This window comes from Cyclopterus lumpus, chromosome 14 (assembly GCF_009769545.1).
Source record: "Cyclopterus lumpus isolate fCycLum1 chromosome 14, fCycLum1.pri, whole genome shotgun sequence".
NCBI classification, from domain to species: domain Eukaryota; kingdom Metazoa; phylum Chordata; class Actinopteri; order Perciformes; family Cyclopteridae; genus Cyclopterus; species Cyclopterus lumpus.
In genome coordinates, this window is record NC_046979.1 from 21,090,975 (window position 1) to 21,109,916 (window position 18,942).

The window sequence follows — 18,942 nt, forward strand, 5'->3', positions numbered from 1 at the left end:
AAATATGGCTAAGGAACCCAACACTACCTCACTACACTGCAATATGTGACATATTATTACTTAAAACTATATAATTTAAAACTGTCTAATTTAAAACTGTATCCCAAACTGTACATATTAGCACCTCTCTTGTCCTTGTACATAGTACCACCTTCTGTATAGTGTTTTCTTTTATATTTTCTTTTTTCTTCTTATTAAAGTGCTATTTCTGAACTGTTGACTCAGAGAGCCCTGCACAAGATTTCCAATGTGTCTGGACTGTTGGTCTAGGCACAAATGGCAAATAAAAACCTTGAATCCTTGAATTATAATATTTATTATTTCAGTTTAAAAAGACTCAACATTGGGTAAAGCCAAATATTTCCCGTCAACACTGACACGGGTGCAGTCACTATGTGGTTTCAGTCAGATTTACTGTGTTTTACCTGAGTTCTCTTAATTACTGAGGGGAAATTAAGCAAAAATATTCAGTATAAAATGCTGCCGCTGACCACAAGCCAACTTTTCAGCTCATTTTCTGTGACCAGTATAGCAAGGTCATATTAACAAGTTAACTGACTAGCTTGCTAATGCCACAATAAATGCTACACTGGTATACAATGGTGTAGACGCAATTCTGAACATACAGCTATGTTGATTTGAATGGGAATGGCCCTTTTACTGTTGTTATTAGTATATGGCTTCAATAAACGCATCACAATGTGCTTTAAGAATATTCATATTTTATATTCATATTTTGACATCCACACAAAGAAAAGAAAGACCATCAGGAAGTAAATAAAGGGAAAATGGATGCGAAAATGTAACATGTTGATCAGAATATTTGTTAAATAAATTGAATTGGGAACTTTATAGATATGTTGTGGCTTGGGAGGTAGAGTAGGTTGTCAATCACAGAGGTGGTGATTCCATTACCCAGCTTTTCCAGTACACAGGTTAGGCCCTTGGCAAGACACTGAACTATATTCCAATGACCAGGTCAGTGCCACACACTCCCCTACACTCCACTCAAGGGAATAAGAGATTACTTGAAAAGTGCTTTGTCTAGTAAAATGTGGGATGTTGTATTCTTGACTTTTGGTCGGTCTATGACTTGAACAAAAATGTATCTATGTTAATAACACAATAAAAACAAAGAATCATTTTTGATCATTCAGTTTTATTATAACAGTAAAATTAGTGCAGGAAAAAAATAAAAAACACTTGAGTAAAGCAATGGACAAAAGGTAGTTATTTGCATTAAAAGCTATCGTTGACAATAAAAACTGATGAATGAACACAAAATAAAGGGTTAAAAGTGGAACACAGTTGAATACAAATTCAAAAATTCATTTAAAATAACAAATGGTCTGTTTACTCTGACATTATGAATTACTTAGATGTAGTTTGTAAAGATTGTAAAGAGCCCTACATGTAGTATGCAGGGGTTGAGTACAACAAATAGGGATTCAGTTTTCTGCCTGCTGGAGCAAAGGTGCTGTTCTCGTGGGCCTGGCGGCGGTAGTACCTGCGGAGGGCAGGACTGCCAGGGTGGCATTGTCTCACATGAAGGAAGTACTCATCAGGGCGACTTGAGGTGTAACCACAATCCTCACACACAAAGATCTTAGAGCGTCTTTGGCGGTAGGCATACTGTTGGTGAACGCTGTGAATCTTCCTCATATGGGACTCCAGAGAGCAGCGCTGTGTGAAGGCTTTCTCACATAGCTCACACTTGTAGGGACGGATACCTGCAGCAGAGGGAGACAAAACAAGTTTTTTAGTTTTTCCTGTGGATGTTTGTGGGGATCACAGGGTGTTTCTTCAATGACTAAATACCAAGAATGCTACATCATCGAATCCTGACAAAGGACTATTCCAATTTACAGATTTTGAAGAATGCGTATGTGCACTCCTATTAATAGCACTGAGAACCTACACTGACAACGGCAGGGGAAAACAGTCTGTAGAGCCGTTAACTTGTTGCATTAAGGCTTTATTTCGAGCAACTTTTGTAAAGTAGAACTAGATTAACCAAGACGGTTTAGATGAGTTTATATTGTTTATGTCAAGTTTGAAATGAGATACAATCGGCAAGGTAAAATTGCTGTGTTTTTCAATGGAGTCTGGTAAGTGTATGGAGAGTATGACAACTGTTTCTTTTCAAATCCAACTCTGTAAATTAAGGCTTTAGTTCATGGTGGTTGGAACAGTGAAAAGAGATAACTGTGAGGGTTCGGTTCGGCTGGACCCAAGTGCAGACACGGGGAGGCAAGGTTGGGTGCAGGTAAGCGGTTTATTTGACAGAACTGATGAGATTGTAGGGAAGAGCGCAGACGGAGTGGCGAGGTGGTGGCGGCTGAGCGGAAGTGCAGGTACGGGATTCCTGGGCACAGGGAACAGGGGTTTGCAGGAAATCACAAACAAAATGCAGAGAACGTCTAGTGAGGCTGAGAGTCGAAGTACCACTGGAAATGGTGCAATAATCTGGCAACTGGAGGAGGGAAGCCAGGGTGTTTTAACAGGGAGGACTTGATGATGTGATTGAAGACAAGTGCCGAAGATGAGGTCCAGGTGTGGAGAGGATTGCCAGTTGCCGGAAGCCACGCCCACCACAAGACACACACACACCCGTAACAGGGGACAAACAAGGAAAAGACAGAAAAAGACACGAGTCATGGCCGAGCCATGACAGTACCCCCCTGCTCAACGGGCGCCTTCAGGCGCCCCACCAGGCTTGTCTGGATGCTCCCAATGGAAGTCCCGGACAAGGGAAGCCTCTGAGAAGGAGCTGTGTGGGATACAGGACCGTTCCTCTGGGCCAGACCCCTCCCAGTCGACGAGGTACTGGAATCCCCGACCCCTACGGTGGACGTCGAGGATACGCCGAACGGCGAAGACCTAGTGTCCATCGACGACCTGGGGGGGGGGGGGGGGGGACAGTGGACTGGAGGACACCGGTTTTAGTAGGGAGACATGGAAGGTTGGGTGCACCCTTAATGCGGACTGGAGTTTGAGCCGGACCGCAGGGGGGTTGATGATCTTATCCACCTCATAGGGTCCAATGAAGCGGGGTCCCAGTTTGCGGGACTCGATTTGAAGGGGCAAGTCCCGTGAAGAGAGCCACACTTTCTGACCAGGGCGATAGGTGGGTGCAGGGATTCGGCGCCAGTCAGCCAATTGCCTGGTGCGAGCGACTGAATGGAGGAGCGCAGACCGGACCTCCTTCCAAATCCGGAACCTATGAAGACCTGCTTGAACAGAGGGCACCGCCACTTTCTCTTCCTGGCCTGGAAACAGGGGTGGTTGGTATCCCAAGGAGGCCATGAAGGGGGACATGCCTGTGGCGGAGCTGATCAGGGAGTTATGGGCATACTCAACCCACGGCAAGTGTGTGGACCAGAAGGACGGGTGGCGAGCGTGTGTTCATTGCCTCATGTATTTTCTGAAATGTTTACTTGTATTGATGTTATGTTTTTACCTTGCTCATATGTAGAGCACTTTGTAAACTCTGTTTTTAAAGGTGCTATATAAATAAATGTATTATTATTATTATTACATTCAGGTTTACTTGAGGCAAATGAAAGGGAAGTTAGAAACTGTCTCCATTGAGCGTGTGTGAACAAGCGAATTCGAAATACAAGAAATAACTATCGACATCTCTCTATTCTTTGCATTAATATAGATTATTATAATATATTTTTTCCATTGAATGGTATATTTGGACTGGCGGCCTGTCCAGGGTGTCCCCTGCCTTCGCCCTATGTCAGCTGGGATAGGCTCCAGCGCCCCGCAACCCTAATGAGGATAAGCGGTATTGAAAATGGATGGATGGATGGATGGATGGTATATTTGACACTGAACTTGTTCATCTTTATCTCAGTGATAGTGTCCAAATGAGCATAAAATATCACTATGACCCTGAAATTCTGTCTCTTGCGTTATCATATACTGAATGCAAGCAAAACTACAGAGCAAAATCACACTCTGATTGAACCAATCTATGAACTGTCAGAAACAATGGATATCAGGGCCAAGAAAAATGTGCACATACATTCACTAGGATGACACTCCCCTTGGGGCTTAGCCCCCCCTTTCTTGGAATCCTACAAACGCCCCTACTCTCCATCCATCTGATACTGGCCCGGCTTGTCTGTCAAATTTTAAAAGTCAATGTGCCCCTGAGCCAAAAAGTTTGCCCACCCCTGATTTAGAGCATGGTCCCAAGAGACATTCTTTTCAGTTTACATGTTTTACATATGCCTACCAAGTTTCATAAATGTAGGTGAAACATAGCGCCCCCTAATATTTGTAGGGGGCGCTATCGAGCCATATTGACATTCTGAAGCATTACAATCGTATCAGGTAACTACATCTTTGACTTTAAATGTGTGTGCTAAGTTAAGTTACGTTTCGAGCATGTTACATTGGTTTATTCAGTCACAGCGAAAGATCAAACTTTGCCGATCAAACTTCTGAGAGGGATCTGATTAATCTGTGAGGAGAAGGGTATAAAAGTAGAAAACATGTAATTTACTGTTGCCACTAGGTGGCGCTATGACTAGAATTAAAAATTATCATATGGATGTCTTCAGGGTCAGTATGTCCTGAAATGGAGCAGATTACATAATGTATGGCCGAGTTAAAACAACTTCCATTTTCATGGCGAATGGTGCTCTTTGCCGTTGCGCCCTACGCACATAGTTTTATATTTTTAAAATCCTTTTCATAAATTTTCATTGCTAAGGTCTCAAGATCACACTGCCCGATTTTGGAATGAATCGGGTTTAATCTCTAGGAGGAGTTCGCTATTTTAAAACTACCCAAAACATGAAAAAAGGCTAAAAATTGCGATATTGAGCGATTGACTGCAGCACCCACTAATGTTTAAATATTATGAAAAAGTAGGGGCCGTTAGGGGATGCAATCTGGACATATTCTACCAATTTGGGGAGGATAGGCCAAGTCATTTGGAAGTTATGTGTCTTTAAATATTAGGCCACATCCCTTAAAAGTTCATTGGCCCATATCTTCTAAACCCAATGAGTTATTAACAAGCTTTTGATAACATTTGGCGACATTGAACCAATAATGGACCACAGAATGTTTCGTAAAGATCGGACCCAGTGTTTAGGATAAGATGGAAACAACGTGTTTTTTACAAAATTCAAAATGGCGGAAAATCTAAGTAGACATATTCATGGTAACCATTGACTTTTTTGTAGAGCAGGTCCAAGTGGATATGTATACCAAATTTCAGGTCAATCGGTCATTGGGTGCAAAAAACATGGGCTTTTCCAACTCTATGGGGCGCTATGGAGAAATTCTTTTGTACCCAAATGCGAGACCCCCAAAATATTGTGTTTTTCGCCAGTCCTGATATGCGTGTCAAATTTAACAACTTTTGGGATGTGATAAAGCCCCCAAAAGGGCAAAACACCTGAGAGGAAAATAAGAATAATTCCTCGAAAAACAATAGGTTCCTCTATGATGTAGTCGTCACGAGGACCCTAATAATAGGAGGAATAAAGATTACAAGAACAATAGTTGGACTGCTGAAGCATTCCAACTAATAAGCCCGCAGGAGAACATTCAGTGTGGTTTGCAGCAGCAAGGCTCTATGAGCAAACCGACATACACAGACAGACAGACCGTGGACAATATTGTAGACTTCACTCACTCACTCACCCACCCACTCACTCACTCTTTCAACCACCCACTAAATCACTCACTCACTCTTTCACTCACCCAACCACTTAATCACTCACACACTCTTTCACCCACCCACTCAATCACTCACACACTCATTCACTCACCCACCCACTCATTCACCCACCCACCCACTCAATCACTCATTCACTCACCCACTCACTCTTTCACCGACCTACCCACTCACTCACTCATAAGTTCCATGTCATTAACCATCCATGATATTTAATTTGTCAGCCTAATAATATTGAATTTAGATTAATCAATCATGAAATCCAGAGTTATTTTCTTCACGTCAGATTTGGTTTAATGCTGCATGTTTGTTACAGCTAGAGTTTGCATCTCGGACAATGTTTGTCACGGGGTGACTGACTCAGTGACTCACAAGACATTTGGACATTTGGATTTTAAAGACCAGTCCACCACGGACAAAAGTGGAAAGACTCTAGGGATTGGCAACACTACCACTTTCATCCACATGGACCGCCAAAATCAACACGTAACGAAATCCTCATAGTAGCATAAACTATCATTTTAGGCACACTAGAGTTGTACTGAGCACCATTTACTTTACAGCTATAGTTCAAGATACATTTTCTAAAAATGAAATCAAATTCAATACTGACAGTATTTATAATTTACGTTAATTTCTTTCTTTTTCAAGTAAAGCATCTTTGTTTACACATGTTTACACAGTGATAATGGGAGCATCTATAATGTGAATTCATGGAATATTCTCTAGTGTGCCAGTACAATGTGTGTGTGTGTGTGTGTGTGTGAGCGAAGTTCATTCCTGACCTGTGTGTGTTCGCATATGCCTCTTGAGGTCAAAGGTATCGTTGAATCCTTTGCCACAAAATCGACAAGGATGTCTCTTCACCAAGCTGTGGCACTTTAGGTGTCGAGTTAGCATGCGCTGCAGAGGGAATATCTTGTGGCATACTGAGCACACAAAGTCCCCTGATCCAGGAGAGGAACGGGAACGGGGCTGGAAAGACAAAAGTGCTTGTTGAATATTACAATATGGGTAAGGCTTCAGGATTTTTCTCTTCATCCCTTTCACTTACAATAAACAATGTATTGTCTAAATAAGTATCAAACCATATGTGCCAAGCATTCTATGGAAGCCCAATATTCATATAAAATTATATTTGACCTATCATTGTGTCCCGCAGTGCATCAGGCTGTGCCCTCTGACAGGCAACACCATTCTCTAACTGTGTTCTTATGTTGTTTAAAGCTGCCTTTGAATCCTACCCTCAATCAAACAGATATATGCATTGGATCAGCTTAGGCTTTACTGCTAACTCACTGATAGAATGTCCTGGTCCTCTTATCACTAAGAGCTGCATCATGCCATCGACCTAAACTTCTAGCATTGTGTAGCATTGATTAATTCCCACTTTTCTGACTGAATGTTACGCTATATCATGCTGGTGTGCTCTTTCTAGGTCACTAGATAATCTCTGTGCCACTACACTAAAATAAATCTTACCTTCTACATTGGGAAGAGAGATAGGCCTTAATTGTCCCATATCAACATAATCCTTTTTTGGGATTATAGATCCCTTCTGCCAATCGCCCAGACCTAGGCCTTTAAGCTGCTTCCTCCATGATACCCTAATAAGCTTCCACATAAATCACAATCACATTTTTTTTACAGTGTATAGGTCACACCATCAGACCAAGGGGCTGATGCTGACGTTGCTCACCAATGTACCATTTCCATCTCAAAGTGAGCTTAAACATCCATTGGATGGCCTCAATGGGGGGCATATTTAGTGGTGATGCTAACTCCCTGTCACTATCTTTATCTGTATGCAGCTTCTAAATACTTCTTTCAGAGTGCCACACGTCCTTACTAAATAATGCCTTAGCAAAACATCTTCCATAGCTCCTCCCTTTTTCCGTTTTATTTTTAAAGGCTTTCTGCTTTCTTTAAATTACAAATCTAGCTTTGAGGTAATTCTGCAGCAGATTCATGCCCTCTGTCTCACTATCTGTAGCCCTCCTCCACTGCCTCCGGAGTTGCCTTTACTGTCAGTCAGTTGATCTCCAGTTAGCTATTTGACTTTAGTACCTCTAAAACTACAATTTCTAACTCCAAGGCATATTCATAGATTAAATCCCCCATCTTCTCTGACTTATTTTGAACTGTCCCTTTCAGCACCTGAATAAACAGTTGCCCATATGGCCTTCATTGTAGCCCTATGCCATTATACTTCATCATTCCTCTCTTTTCCAAGTAGGGATTCTGTTATCCTGTGGATTTTGGCTATAACCTGTCACTAGACTTTACACTCATCCAAACTCCATCTCCAGTTGTGTTTATTCTATCTTTTATGGTTTTCACTGAAGTGCTCACCCTTCTCGTTGGGAATTCCATTCCAAGATCAAAATCCGGGTGACCTGCCTGCGAGTAATTTTTTAAACCTGTTCTTGCTTATCTTTGGGGTATGCTCTTTTTACCAGCCCACATTTTCCAGTCCAGTCCATCTCCTCGAGTCAGCTGTCTTTTCAGTCTGTCAGCTGATCTATTCACAGCAGTCCCTAGCTTATGCCAGTTCTGACATTTATTAATAAACAATAAAGAAAGTGGGTAGGGTGAGCATGCATGTGCAAAGTCAACTTGCTCATATTGTAAGAATGACACTATACTTGACAAGAAAAAAGGACTTATAACCTTTGCTCTGTGAAGTCCCAGTGTTGTGGAATGGTAGATGGAGCGCCGGAGCATAAGTGTAGACCAGTCCGGCCTGATGTCGGCCCCTGGTACTGCTGATTCTGCCAAAGGTACTGAAACTATCATTCCTGCTGTCCCACATCCTAAGGTGACTACTGAATGAGACACAGTTTCAGGCTGTTGGGTGTCATGACAGCAAGGTGTCTGCTCCATAGAAATTTCATTCACTAAAAGAGGATAAAAGGAAACAATTGTTTGCTTTATAAGTGAATTAACAAGGTAAAATTAATACAATAATAATAATACATTTAATCTAAAAAGTAAATGAGAGGAAATAACTAACTTGGATATTACCTCTTCACTTTGACATTTAATAATAATAAGCTATCTGAAGATACTTCAAATTCTTACCAAGTGTATTATCTTCTTTCCACTCAAGCTGTTCTGGCTCTTTCCATTGCCATGCTCCACACGCCCCACGTTTCTTTTTCACAAGGAAAGACCTCGGCATCCTTTGAATTATATCCGTCTTAGTTCTCTTTTTCTTCTACTTCTGTTGATTTGATATCTCACACTCAACCTCTGATCCTTGCAACCACACCACTTTTAGTTTTGTGGACCAACCTAGATATCACCTTACCTCCAATCTTTACATCCAAGCCTCATCAGTCAACAACCTGCAGGTTCAGTATGTCAGCAAAATCACAGTGCTCATTGCCATAACACTCTCTGGCAAGAGTAGGAAGGTGTGGAGCTCAAAAGAATGGGGGGGGGTAATAGGCTCAGTATTTTTGACTGGTGTACACCTGTGTTGAATGTGCGCATGCGCAATTTTAACTGGTCCCCACTAGTTTTGCATTTCAGGTAGTGAGAATCCGGGGAGCTTCGCATTTAAGTGGCCCTTGGCATGCAAATTTTAGCTCCGGACCAAGCCCTGGTTCTAGACAAAGGGCACGGTTTGAGTAACAGGAGCAAGTAAAGAGGAGCCACAGCCTTAACTGCTACGTAAATCAGCCCTTTCTCTTTTTAGCCTCTTTCTGTTGCAATTGTTTGGTGGGATTACGAAGTTTTAAAAATCCACACAAAGGCTATTCACACACACAATCAAGCACTTGCTGTCAGTTGACTGTGTTCTTTACATGATTACACATACATGGTGGTACTTTCAACCTTGATGTGCTGTTCCCTGCCACTGGCCCAGTGCATGCTGGGGTAGGCTGAACAGAAAAGGACAACCATGTCTAATTGTCTACACAGTCAGTGCATGCTTAGAGGCTATATTAACTACATGCATCTTATTTCACTGGACTATGCATGGCAAATAGAAATGCAGCTTGAGACTAAACCCCATCATGCAAATAGTAATAGAGGTCACTCCAAGAACATCAGGAGGATCATGTACAAACTGTATGCTAGGATAAACACACTTCTGCCCTGCCTTACGGCTTTCTTTAGGCAGTGTATGTCCCACATTGCAACTGTACCATTCATAGTACTGTCCATTATGTCCCACTGAGGAAGAAAAAACAGGAAAGTTATCAAAGTAGTTCATATATATTAAAAAGGAACAGCACACACCTACTCCAGTGTGTCCATCAGGGGTTGTCAATGGGATGGGGAAGGTGAAAACAATATGTTGCTACAATATTTAAATTGGAAAATAATATAGAAACTAAACACAATTGCTCCTTTTTAAAGTGCTGTTCAAAGCTCACTAGGGAAGTTTTCTTTGCGGTATATGGGTCCTCCCACATTACCATAACAGTTCATAATATTTAACAATATTAATTTGTGTATTCTTTAGATGCAGTAATTACACTTTTGATAATACCTAATAATGTGTGATGAAATGGAATGTAGAGTTAGCATTTCATAAAAGGCTTGCTGAGACTGTTGACTGTACTGTGTGTTGTTGCCCTCCAGAGCTGCACTCTAACTGTATGCAAAACAGCAGCCTGTGTGCTGCAGCATGGAAATTAAATGGTAAAAAGGTAGCTTTAGCATTTCTTTGTGCAAGACAAGAAAATGGCCCTGTCACCTGTCTAATTTCAAGCTTTTTGTTCACTGACTCAAATCGTAGCACTCAACACTGTGGGTAGTTCACTTTGGATAGGGGCATGCAGTATTTACGGAGAGGAGGCTGTCATTTAAAGAAATTCAGTTGATCATTACATTGACAAATTCGCACAATTTACAAATATGTTTGATTTACAAATGCACACAGAAGGATTTACAAATAAATTAGATTCGCAGACACGCAGAACAACGTGTCTGTGTTTATTTATTTGTCAATCGCACTACATTTGTTTGTGGATTCTTCGCATGTGTGTGCGGATTTATGAGACTCCCCTGCCGTGGCTAGATCCGCAAATGTGTTTTTTCAACATAGACCTAGCTGTAGCCAATCAGATGTCGCCCTCATTTTCAGCCGATCACATGAGCGCATCTCCCCCTCCCCACGGGGCTACCAGCGTTACAGTTGCACAATTTGCAGAGGGATACACAATTAATGTACACCCACCCACCCCCATTTTGGTAAGTCATTGAAAGTTCAGTATAATCTTGTAAATCTTGTAGAAAATCTTGGCGCGGCACGAATGACGCGAATAGAGCGAAGCGAAAAGTTTGCCCGCAGTCATTCAGACGTTGTCGGTGAAAGTCACCGAGCTGTGATGTTATGTATAAATATATATATATATATATATATGATATTAATGTTATGAACCCAAACACAAGGGCGTTAGATGTTCCGACGTTTATGGGATGTCCGAAACAAGTATGTGACAGGTTTGAGTCTCGGGCAGGCACCAAAGAGGGCAACACACACACAATCATGAGGGCAGTAACTGTTTCGCTCACAGTTCTATTCCGGGTTAATCAATAAAAACCCTGGCAACTCCAAAGCTTTTTTCAACCATAAGCCATCTCCTGAAGCCACAACCACCCTCTGCAACTGAGGCTACAGAGGAGCAATGCAACAGCTTCATTGACTTTTTCAGATCAAAGGTCAACAACATTCGCTCTCTGATGTCCAGCTCTCCATGTCTGCTTCCCTCTGACACCAACACCTTATCTACGAGTGTGCTGTCTACTCTACATCTCGCTGAGGTTCAGGAGAGCCATGTTGAGGAAATCCTCAAAAAAATGAAATCCTGTACCTGTAACCTGGACCCCATTCCCACTGCTCTGCTCAAGTCACATATCCCCACTCTCAGTCCTCTCATCACCAAGGTTGTTAACCTTTGCCTTCAATCTGGCTATGTCCCACCTACTCTCAAGGTTGCTGTCATCCGTCCCCTTCTCAAGAAGCCGACCCAGGACCCGGAGGTTCTAGCCAATTACAGGCTTATCTCCAACCTTGCCTTCCTGTCCAAGGTGTTAGAGAAGGTAGTCGCCTCTCAACTTCAGAACCACCTCAAACATAACAACTTGTTTGAAAAGTTTCAGTCAGGTTTTCGTTCAGCCCACAGCACTGAAACGGCTTTGCTCAGGGTTACGAATGACTTGCTGATGACAGCCGATGCTGGATCACCCTCACTCCTCATCCTCCTGGACCTGACTGCTGCGTTTGACACAGTGGATCACACTCTCCTCCTAGAGCACCTCTACACCGCTGTCGGACTATCAGACTCTGCACTCAAGTGGTTTCAGTCCTACCTTTCTGGCAGAACGGAATATGTCTCACTGGGAAGATGCAAGTCCAGACTGCTCCCTGTCTCCTGTGGTGTTCCGCAAGGGTCGATCCTCGGCCCCATCCTCTTCATTATTTACATGCTCCCCCTCGGTCGTGTCATCAGCAGACATAGGATGTCCTTCCGCAGCTTTACATAAAAACTGCCCCAAGCCCCTCTGCAGCCATTTCATGTCTCACCGCCTGTCTCGGAGAGATAAAGACATGGATGAGCAACAACTTTCTCCAGCTAAACAGTAGCAAAACTGAAGCCCTCCTTGTTGGCACTCCACACCAGGTTCAGTCATCCTCCATAACTCACGTCACCTTCGATGGTCAGGTCATACCCCTCTCCTCCACAGTCACTAATCTGGGAGTTAGGTTTGATCCTCACCTGACCTTTAATGACCATATAAAACACCTGTGAAAAACCTCCTTTTATCATCTCAAAAACATCTCCAAACTCCGCCCCATTTTAACCCTGTCAGATGCAGAGAAGCTTGTCCACGCATTCATCTCCTCTAGACTGGACTACTGTAATTCACTCTTCACTGGGATCTCTGGCAAGAACATCCAGAAACTACAATACATTCAAAACAGCGCTGCCAGGATCCTGATGAGAGTCCGGAAATATGAGAACATAACACCCATTCTCCACTCACTCCACTGGCTCCCTGTCTCAACCCGGATTGACTACAAAGTCCTACTCCTCACCCATAAATGCATAAATGGACATGCACCTCCCTACCTACAAGAACTCATTACTCCCCAAATCTCTACCCACACCCTCAGATCTACAAACCGCTTGCTCCTCCGGGTCCCCAATACCAAGCTTTGCACCATGGGCGACCGGGCATTTTGCTCAGCAGCGCCGCACTTATGGAACAGTCTACCTGAGGGCAACACAGACACTGGACTCTTTTAAGACTGGCCTAAAAACCTTTTTATTCAGGAAAGCTTAGTTAGTTTTAACTATGTACTGGCTGTGTGGCACTCTGAGATTCTTGGATGAAGAGTGCCTTACAAATAGAATGCATTATTATTATTATTTTATTTATTTCGGTTACGCTTCTGCTATCACAGCTGAGGCTGATTTACACATCACAACACCGTTCCCTGAACCCCCCCCCCCCCCCGCTCCACCCACTCTGCAGCTGAGACTAACCACACCCCGCTGCCACATACCTCCACAGCCCGTCTTAGGCCAGGGCGCCATCCGGCCTAACCTACTCCCCCCCCCCCCCCCATGAGAGCGGGAGAGGAAGTCTGCCATAACCATCTGCGTCCCCGGCCTATGGATCACCTTGAAATTAAAAGGCTGCAAAGCCAGATACCACGAGTGATCCGGACGTTGGTATCTTTCATGCGGTGGAGCCACTGCAGCGGGGCATGGTCCAACCAGAGGGTGAATGAGCGCGCCAGGAGGTAGTAGCGCAGGGAGTCGACCGCCCACCGGATGGCCAGGCACTTTTCTCCACCGTGCAGTACCTGGCCTCCCTCTCAGACAGCTTCCAGCTGATGTAGAGGACCGGGCGGTCAACCCCCTCTACCTGCTGGGACAAAACGGCCCCCAGCCCTCTGTTTGACGCATCAGTCTGCACAGTAAAAGGGAGAGAAAAGTTAGGTGTGTGAAGGAGTGGTTCCCCACAGAGAGACTGTTTTATCTTCTCAAACGCCAACCGGCACTACTCCGTCCACTGGACCGGATCTGAGACACCTTTCCAGTTCAAGTTTGTCAAGGGGCTGGTCAGCTCTGCAAAATACGGAATGAACCGCCCGTTATAACCCGCCAGCCCCAAAAACTGCCTCACCTCTTTTTTTGTCTTGGGCGGCGGGCATGCGGCGATGGCAGCCGTCTTGTCCACCTGAGGGCGCACCTGCCCGGTGCCCAAGTGGTACCCCAGATACCGTACCTCCCTCCGTCCAACTGCACACTTCCCCGGGTTGGCAGTCAGCCCCGCCTGCCTCAGGGACTCCACCACCGCGCCCACCCGTTGCACATGCTCCGCCCAGGTGGTGCTGTGGATGATCACATCATCCAAGTAGGCAGCCGCGTAGGCAGCCGCATATGCAGCGTGCGGACGAAGCACCCGGTCCGTGAGGCGTTGAAAGGTGGCTGGGGCCCCGAACAACCCAAAGGGAAGCGTGGTGAATTGGTATAAACCAAACGGAGTGGAGAAGGCCGTTTTTTCCTTGGACTCTGGCGACAGCGGAATCTGCCAGTAGCCCTTGGTTAAATCCAGGGTCGTAAAAAAACGTGCAGTACCCAGTCGGTCCAGGAGTTCGTCGACCCGGGGCATTGGGTAAGCATCGAACCGTGACACATCATTCACCCTGCGATAGTCCACACAGAACCGTATAGAACCATCCTTCTTGACCACAAGAACAATGTGGCTACACCAGGCACTGTGTGACTCTTCTATTACCCCCATCTCCAGCATAGCAGCCAAATACCACTTTTCTTTTGTGCTCAGGTAACCTGTAGGGCCGTAACCGCACCGTCACGCCCGGAGGAGTCTCAATCTGGTGCATGATGAGGTTTGTGCGTCCTGGCAGGAGAGAGAACACGTCAGAAAACTGCTCTTGCAGCTGGGCAATGTCTGTTCTCTGGGTCCCGGAGAGATGGTCTTCACAAAGGAGCGAGGCCGGATTGGTAGATTTTGGGACCTCAGGCCCCAGCTCCTCTCTCTCGGATCCCGCGGACACCAGCGAAACAGACTCCGCCTCCCTCCACGCCTTCAGAAGGTTGAGGTGGTAAAGCTGTGTAGCTCCGCCCCTGTCAGAACGCACCACCTCATAGTCGACATCCCCCACTCGCCGTGTGACCACAAAGGGCCCTTGCCACTTGGCGAGGAGTTTAGAGCTGGAAGAAGGAAGCAATACAAGTACCTTTTCTCCCGGTGTGAATTGTCTCAGCCTGGCCCCTCAGTCGTACATGCATTGTTGACGCTCCTGGGCCTGGAGCAAATTCTCACGTGACATCCTACCCAGTGTGTGGAGCTTTGCTCGCAGGTCCAGGACGTACTGGATCTCGTTTTTGCTGGTGCTCGGCCCCTCCTCCCAGTTTTCCTTAATCAGGTCGAGCTCCCCCTGCGGAGTCCTGCCAAACAAAAGTTCAAAGGGAGAAAATCCCGTGGAGGCCTGGGGGACCTCCCGCACTGCAAACAACAGAGAGTCAAGCCATTTATCCCAATTACGTTCATCTTCATGAATACATTTACGGATCATGGACTTCAAAGTCTTATTCAGACGCTCCACCAGACCATCAGTCTGTGGGTGGTACACACTTGTCCGAATAGACTTAATGCCAAGTAACCCGTAAAGTTCTCTCAGTGTTCTGGACATGAACTGGGTGCCCTGGTCAGTCAGAATCTCTTTCGGGATTCCAATTCGGGAGATGACCTGAAACAGCGCCTGTGCGATACTCTTTGCAGAAATGTTGCGCAACGGCACTGCCTCCGGATATCGTGTTGCCTAATCCACCAGGACTAACACAGAGCGAAATCCGCCCGCACTCCGGTGAAATGGCCCACCGTTTCCAGATGAGGTCCATGGCGATTCGCTCGAACGGGACCTCCATTAATGACAGAGGACGCAAAGGCGCCCTCGGAATGGCCGGGGGATTTACCAATTGACACTCCGGGCAGGACGCACACCAACGGCGCACGTCCGCTCGGATGCCCGGCCAATAAAATCGGGTCATTATCCGGTCCAGTGTTTTATCATATCCCATGTGACCAGCCATCGGGTTATAGTGAGCCGCCTGGAAAATGGCTCACTCTATACAGTCTGTCCTTAATCAATGAAAAATGCGGATAGGACTGCGCTGCGTCAGGGCGCACCAGGTGACCATCAATTCGTATCACTTGGTCAAAGGCTGAGCGAAGAGTATCGTCCCGAGACTACTCGAGTGGAAAATCTTCGGGGAACCGGCGGAGCCTCCCATGGAGACTCCACCGGTTCCCCCTCCCCGTCAGTGTCGGATGACCTCGCGTCACCACTGAGCACAGCACAGATATCGCATGACCCTGACGGCAGAGAACGCACCCCTGCAGCCTGTCCCATTAATTTATTAAACCCCGGCCAATCTGTCCCCAATATTAGGGAGTGCGTAAGGTGGGAGCTAACCGCAACCTTTACGTTATGTTTTTCCCCCCGTATCTAATTTCCGCTGACACCATAGGATAATCGTGAACATCCCCATGCACACACCTTATTTTCACCCACAATGCCTCCACCAATGCCCCGGGCCGAACCAGGCTCTGGTGGATCATAGACTGCGTGCAGCCCGAATCCACCATCGCCTGATGTGTACCCCCCTGGATTCTTACCGGAACGCGTCGCTCCCGGAACGCGTCGCTCCCGGAACGCGTCGCTCCCGGACCAGGGGAGGGTGTTGGAGAGCCGGCAACCCGGATCTCCTGGCCCACTTCCATCAGCGGACACTCTCTACGGAAGTGCCCGGGCTGCCCGCACCTCCAACACTCCTGCCCTGGTGTTTGAGAACCCCCCTGTAGGTCAGGAAGAGTGCCGGTGTTGGCCGTGGTCGGTGGATCGGGGACCCGAGGGAGGGGTGCTGGCCTCAGCGCCCGCACGACCGCCGCTCGACCAGGGGGGGGATGAACGGCCACAGGTCTCCAGTGCCGCAGGGCGGTGACAGCGGACCCAGGCTGACGTTCGGGCCAGCAGGCCGCCCACAAACTGCTCCAGGACCACCTTCTCCGATACTTCCTGTGCACCCACCGAGCCTCCCGGTTGCAGCCATCTGGTGGCAGCGTCCTTCAGCTGCTGGGCGAAAACGAATGGCCGGTCTTCTGACCCCAGCCTTAGTAGGCCTACCCTCCTACTCACAAAGCTGGCAACCACCTTGGCTATTTTCACCAGAAATTGCTCTACATCTAACTTCACTGTAACTCCACTTCATGTCTCTGACCACTTCTTCATCTCTTACTCTCTTCCACTCTCTGGAACTGACAACCCTACCACATCAACAAACTCTGTACCCCGTTGCAACATTCGCTCCCTCTGTTTTACCAGCCCTCCCTTTAACTGACTCTTTCTCACTCATGCAGAGTTAAGCCTCTCCTGAAGAAACCCACCATCAACCCGTCTGAAGTCAACAACTCCAGACCTGTCTCTTTCCTTCCCTTTCTTTCCAAAACTCTCAAGCTAGCTATCTTTAACCAATTCTCCTCCTACCGCCACCATAACAACCTTCTTGACCCTCACCAGTCTGTCTTCAAGGCCGGCCACGCAACAGAGGCTGCCCTCCTTGCTGTCTCTGAGCAGCTTCACACTGCTAGAGCAGCCTCTCTGTCCTTATCCTTCTAGACCTTTCTGCTGCATTTGACACAGTGAACTACCAGATCCGGAACCTGAACACATCATCTCTCTCTTCCGGTAAGCATATTGCCTCAGTGTATTTTTCTCAGCTCCAGCTAAACCTAGCTAATTGTGTGATATTCTTTAGATCTGAGTATCTTCGGATCTCTCGTTCTTTTAGTGAATTATCGCTAAAATCCAACAGTTTTATTTTCACATTGTTTAGTTCTGCTAAGGTTAGCCACCGTACCAGCTTAGCAGCTAGCGATGGCTTCCTTCACTTCCTCTCCCCCTTCTGCTCGCATTTGCTCACGTGTCACATGTATAGCTATTACTCTGCCTCCCTTAATGATAATGGTACATGTAATGTTCATTTGTTAGGTTGGAGGAAGTTCTCAGTGGGTTAGATGCACGGCTCCGCACCATCGAAGCTCAGACGTTAGCTACATTAGTTAGCTTGTCCCCACCCATAGTCGGTGCGGGCCAACCAGACGTAGCTTCTGCTAGCTGTTCCCCGGCAGCCCCCGAGCAGCCGGAACGGTGGGTAACTCAACAAAGCAAAAATAAGTCTAAGCAGAAGCCCACGGTGCAAACTCAGCTCCATAGTCAGAACGAAGTTAAAACGAAAGTCACATATGTAACTACGGTTCTAAGAATCCTGGATGACCGCCTGAGCACTAGATATTTTTCGTCTTGCGCACACGCAGGTCGAGTCTTAATAACAACAAAGTCTCCTGTGACCTCAGATGACCCTCAGCCGGGTATAAGTTTCGTCATCGTCCTGAGATCAGTCCTACGGAATCTTCTTGCAAAATCATTAGATTCCGAGTGCCCAAGAACTCTGGCGGTCATCCAGGATTCATAGAACCGTAGTTACATACGTAAATTTCGTTCTATTTCATCCTTTCTGACCACCAGAGGCGGTGCTTAGCACTGGATGACTTATATCAACAGAGTCACGAGGAATCCCAAGGAACCTGCCTCATATGGCTCAAGCAGAGGAATTAGGACGAAGAACCATCTTCAGTGGATGGACGGTGGCAACGTTCATTCTGTAGTCTCTGGTAAATGTGCTCTGTGATGCCCCTGAGGCTGCACCACATATATCCTCCGCTGGCACACCTCTCAGGGGTGTCGCCCCTGACGTGGAAACACTCTTGGTAGAACGGCCCCTTACTGCGGATGGCAGAGCACAGAACATTCGCTCTGTATGCACAGGCAATGGCCTCCACTATCCAGTGGGACAGGCGTTTTTTTGCAAGGGCACAGCCCCTCTTAGATCCGACTTATAACCGACTAACAGTTATGGTGGGGGTCAAACTGCAAGCTGGATAGGCTGGTTGAGACACGAGCGTGCCAGCACCCTTGAGAGAAAACACTGCATTAGGCCACAGTGTGACACCCGAGCCATCTGAGTTCCACCTCAGACATGACTCACCGACAGGGCATGGAGCTTGCGTACTTGCTCTACTGAAGTGATGGCCAAAATGAAAACAGTCTTTGCCGACAGCCATCACAGCTCTGCCTCTGCCAAGGGTTCGAAGGGAGGCAAGCATAGGGTGTTGAGTACTACGGACAA

General features: G+C 46.2%; 1 protein-coding gene across 1 annotated transcript; it reads right to left on the reverse strand.

The window, feature by feature from the left end:
• Positions 1 to 1,315: 1,315 nt before the first annotated feature.
• Positions 1,316 to 8,882, reverse strand: zgc:171929 (uncharacterized protein LOC100124596 homolog). Its single transcript, XM_034550717.1, has 4 exons — positions 8,783 to 8,882; positions 8,372 to 8,598; positions 6,487 to 6,676; positions 1,316 to 1,730 (listed from the first exon to the last, which is right to left on the reverse strand). The coding sequence occupies exons 1-4, from the start codon at positions 8,880 to 8,882 to the stop codon at positions 1,408 to 1,410; spliced, it is 840 nt and encodes a 279-aa protein (XP_034406608.1). The 3' UTR covers positions 1,316 to 1,407.
• Positions 8,883 to 18,942: the final 10,060 nt, after the last annotated feature.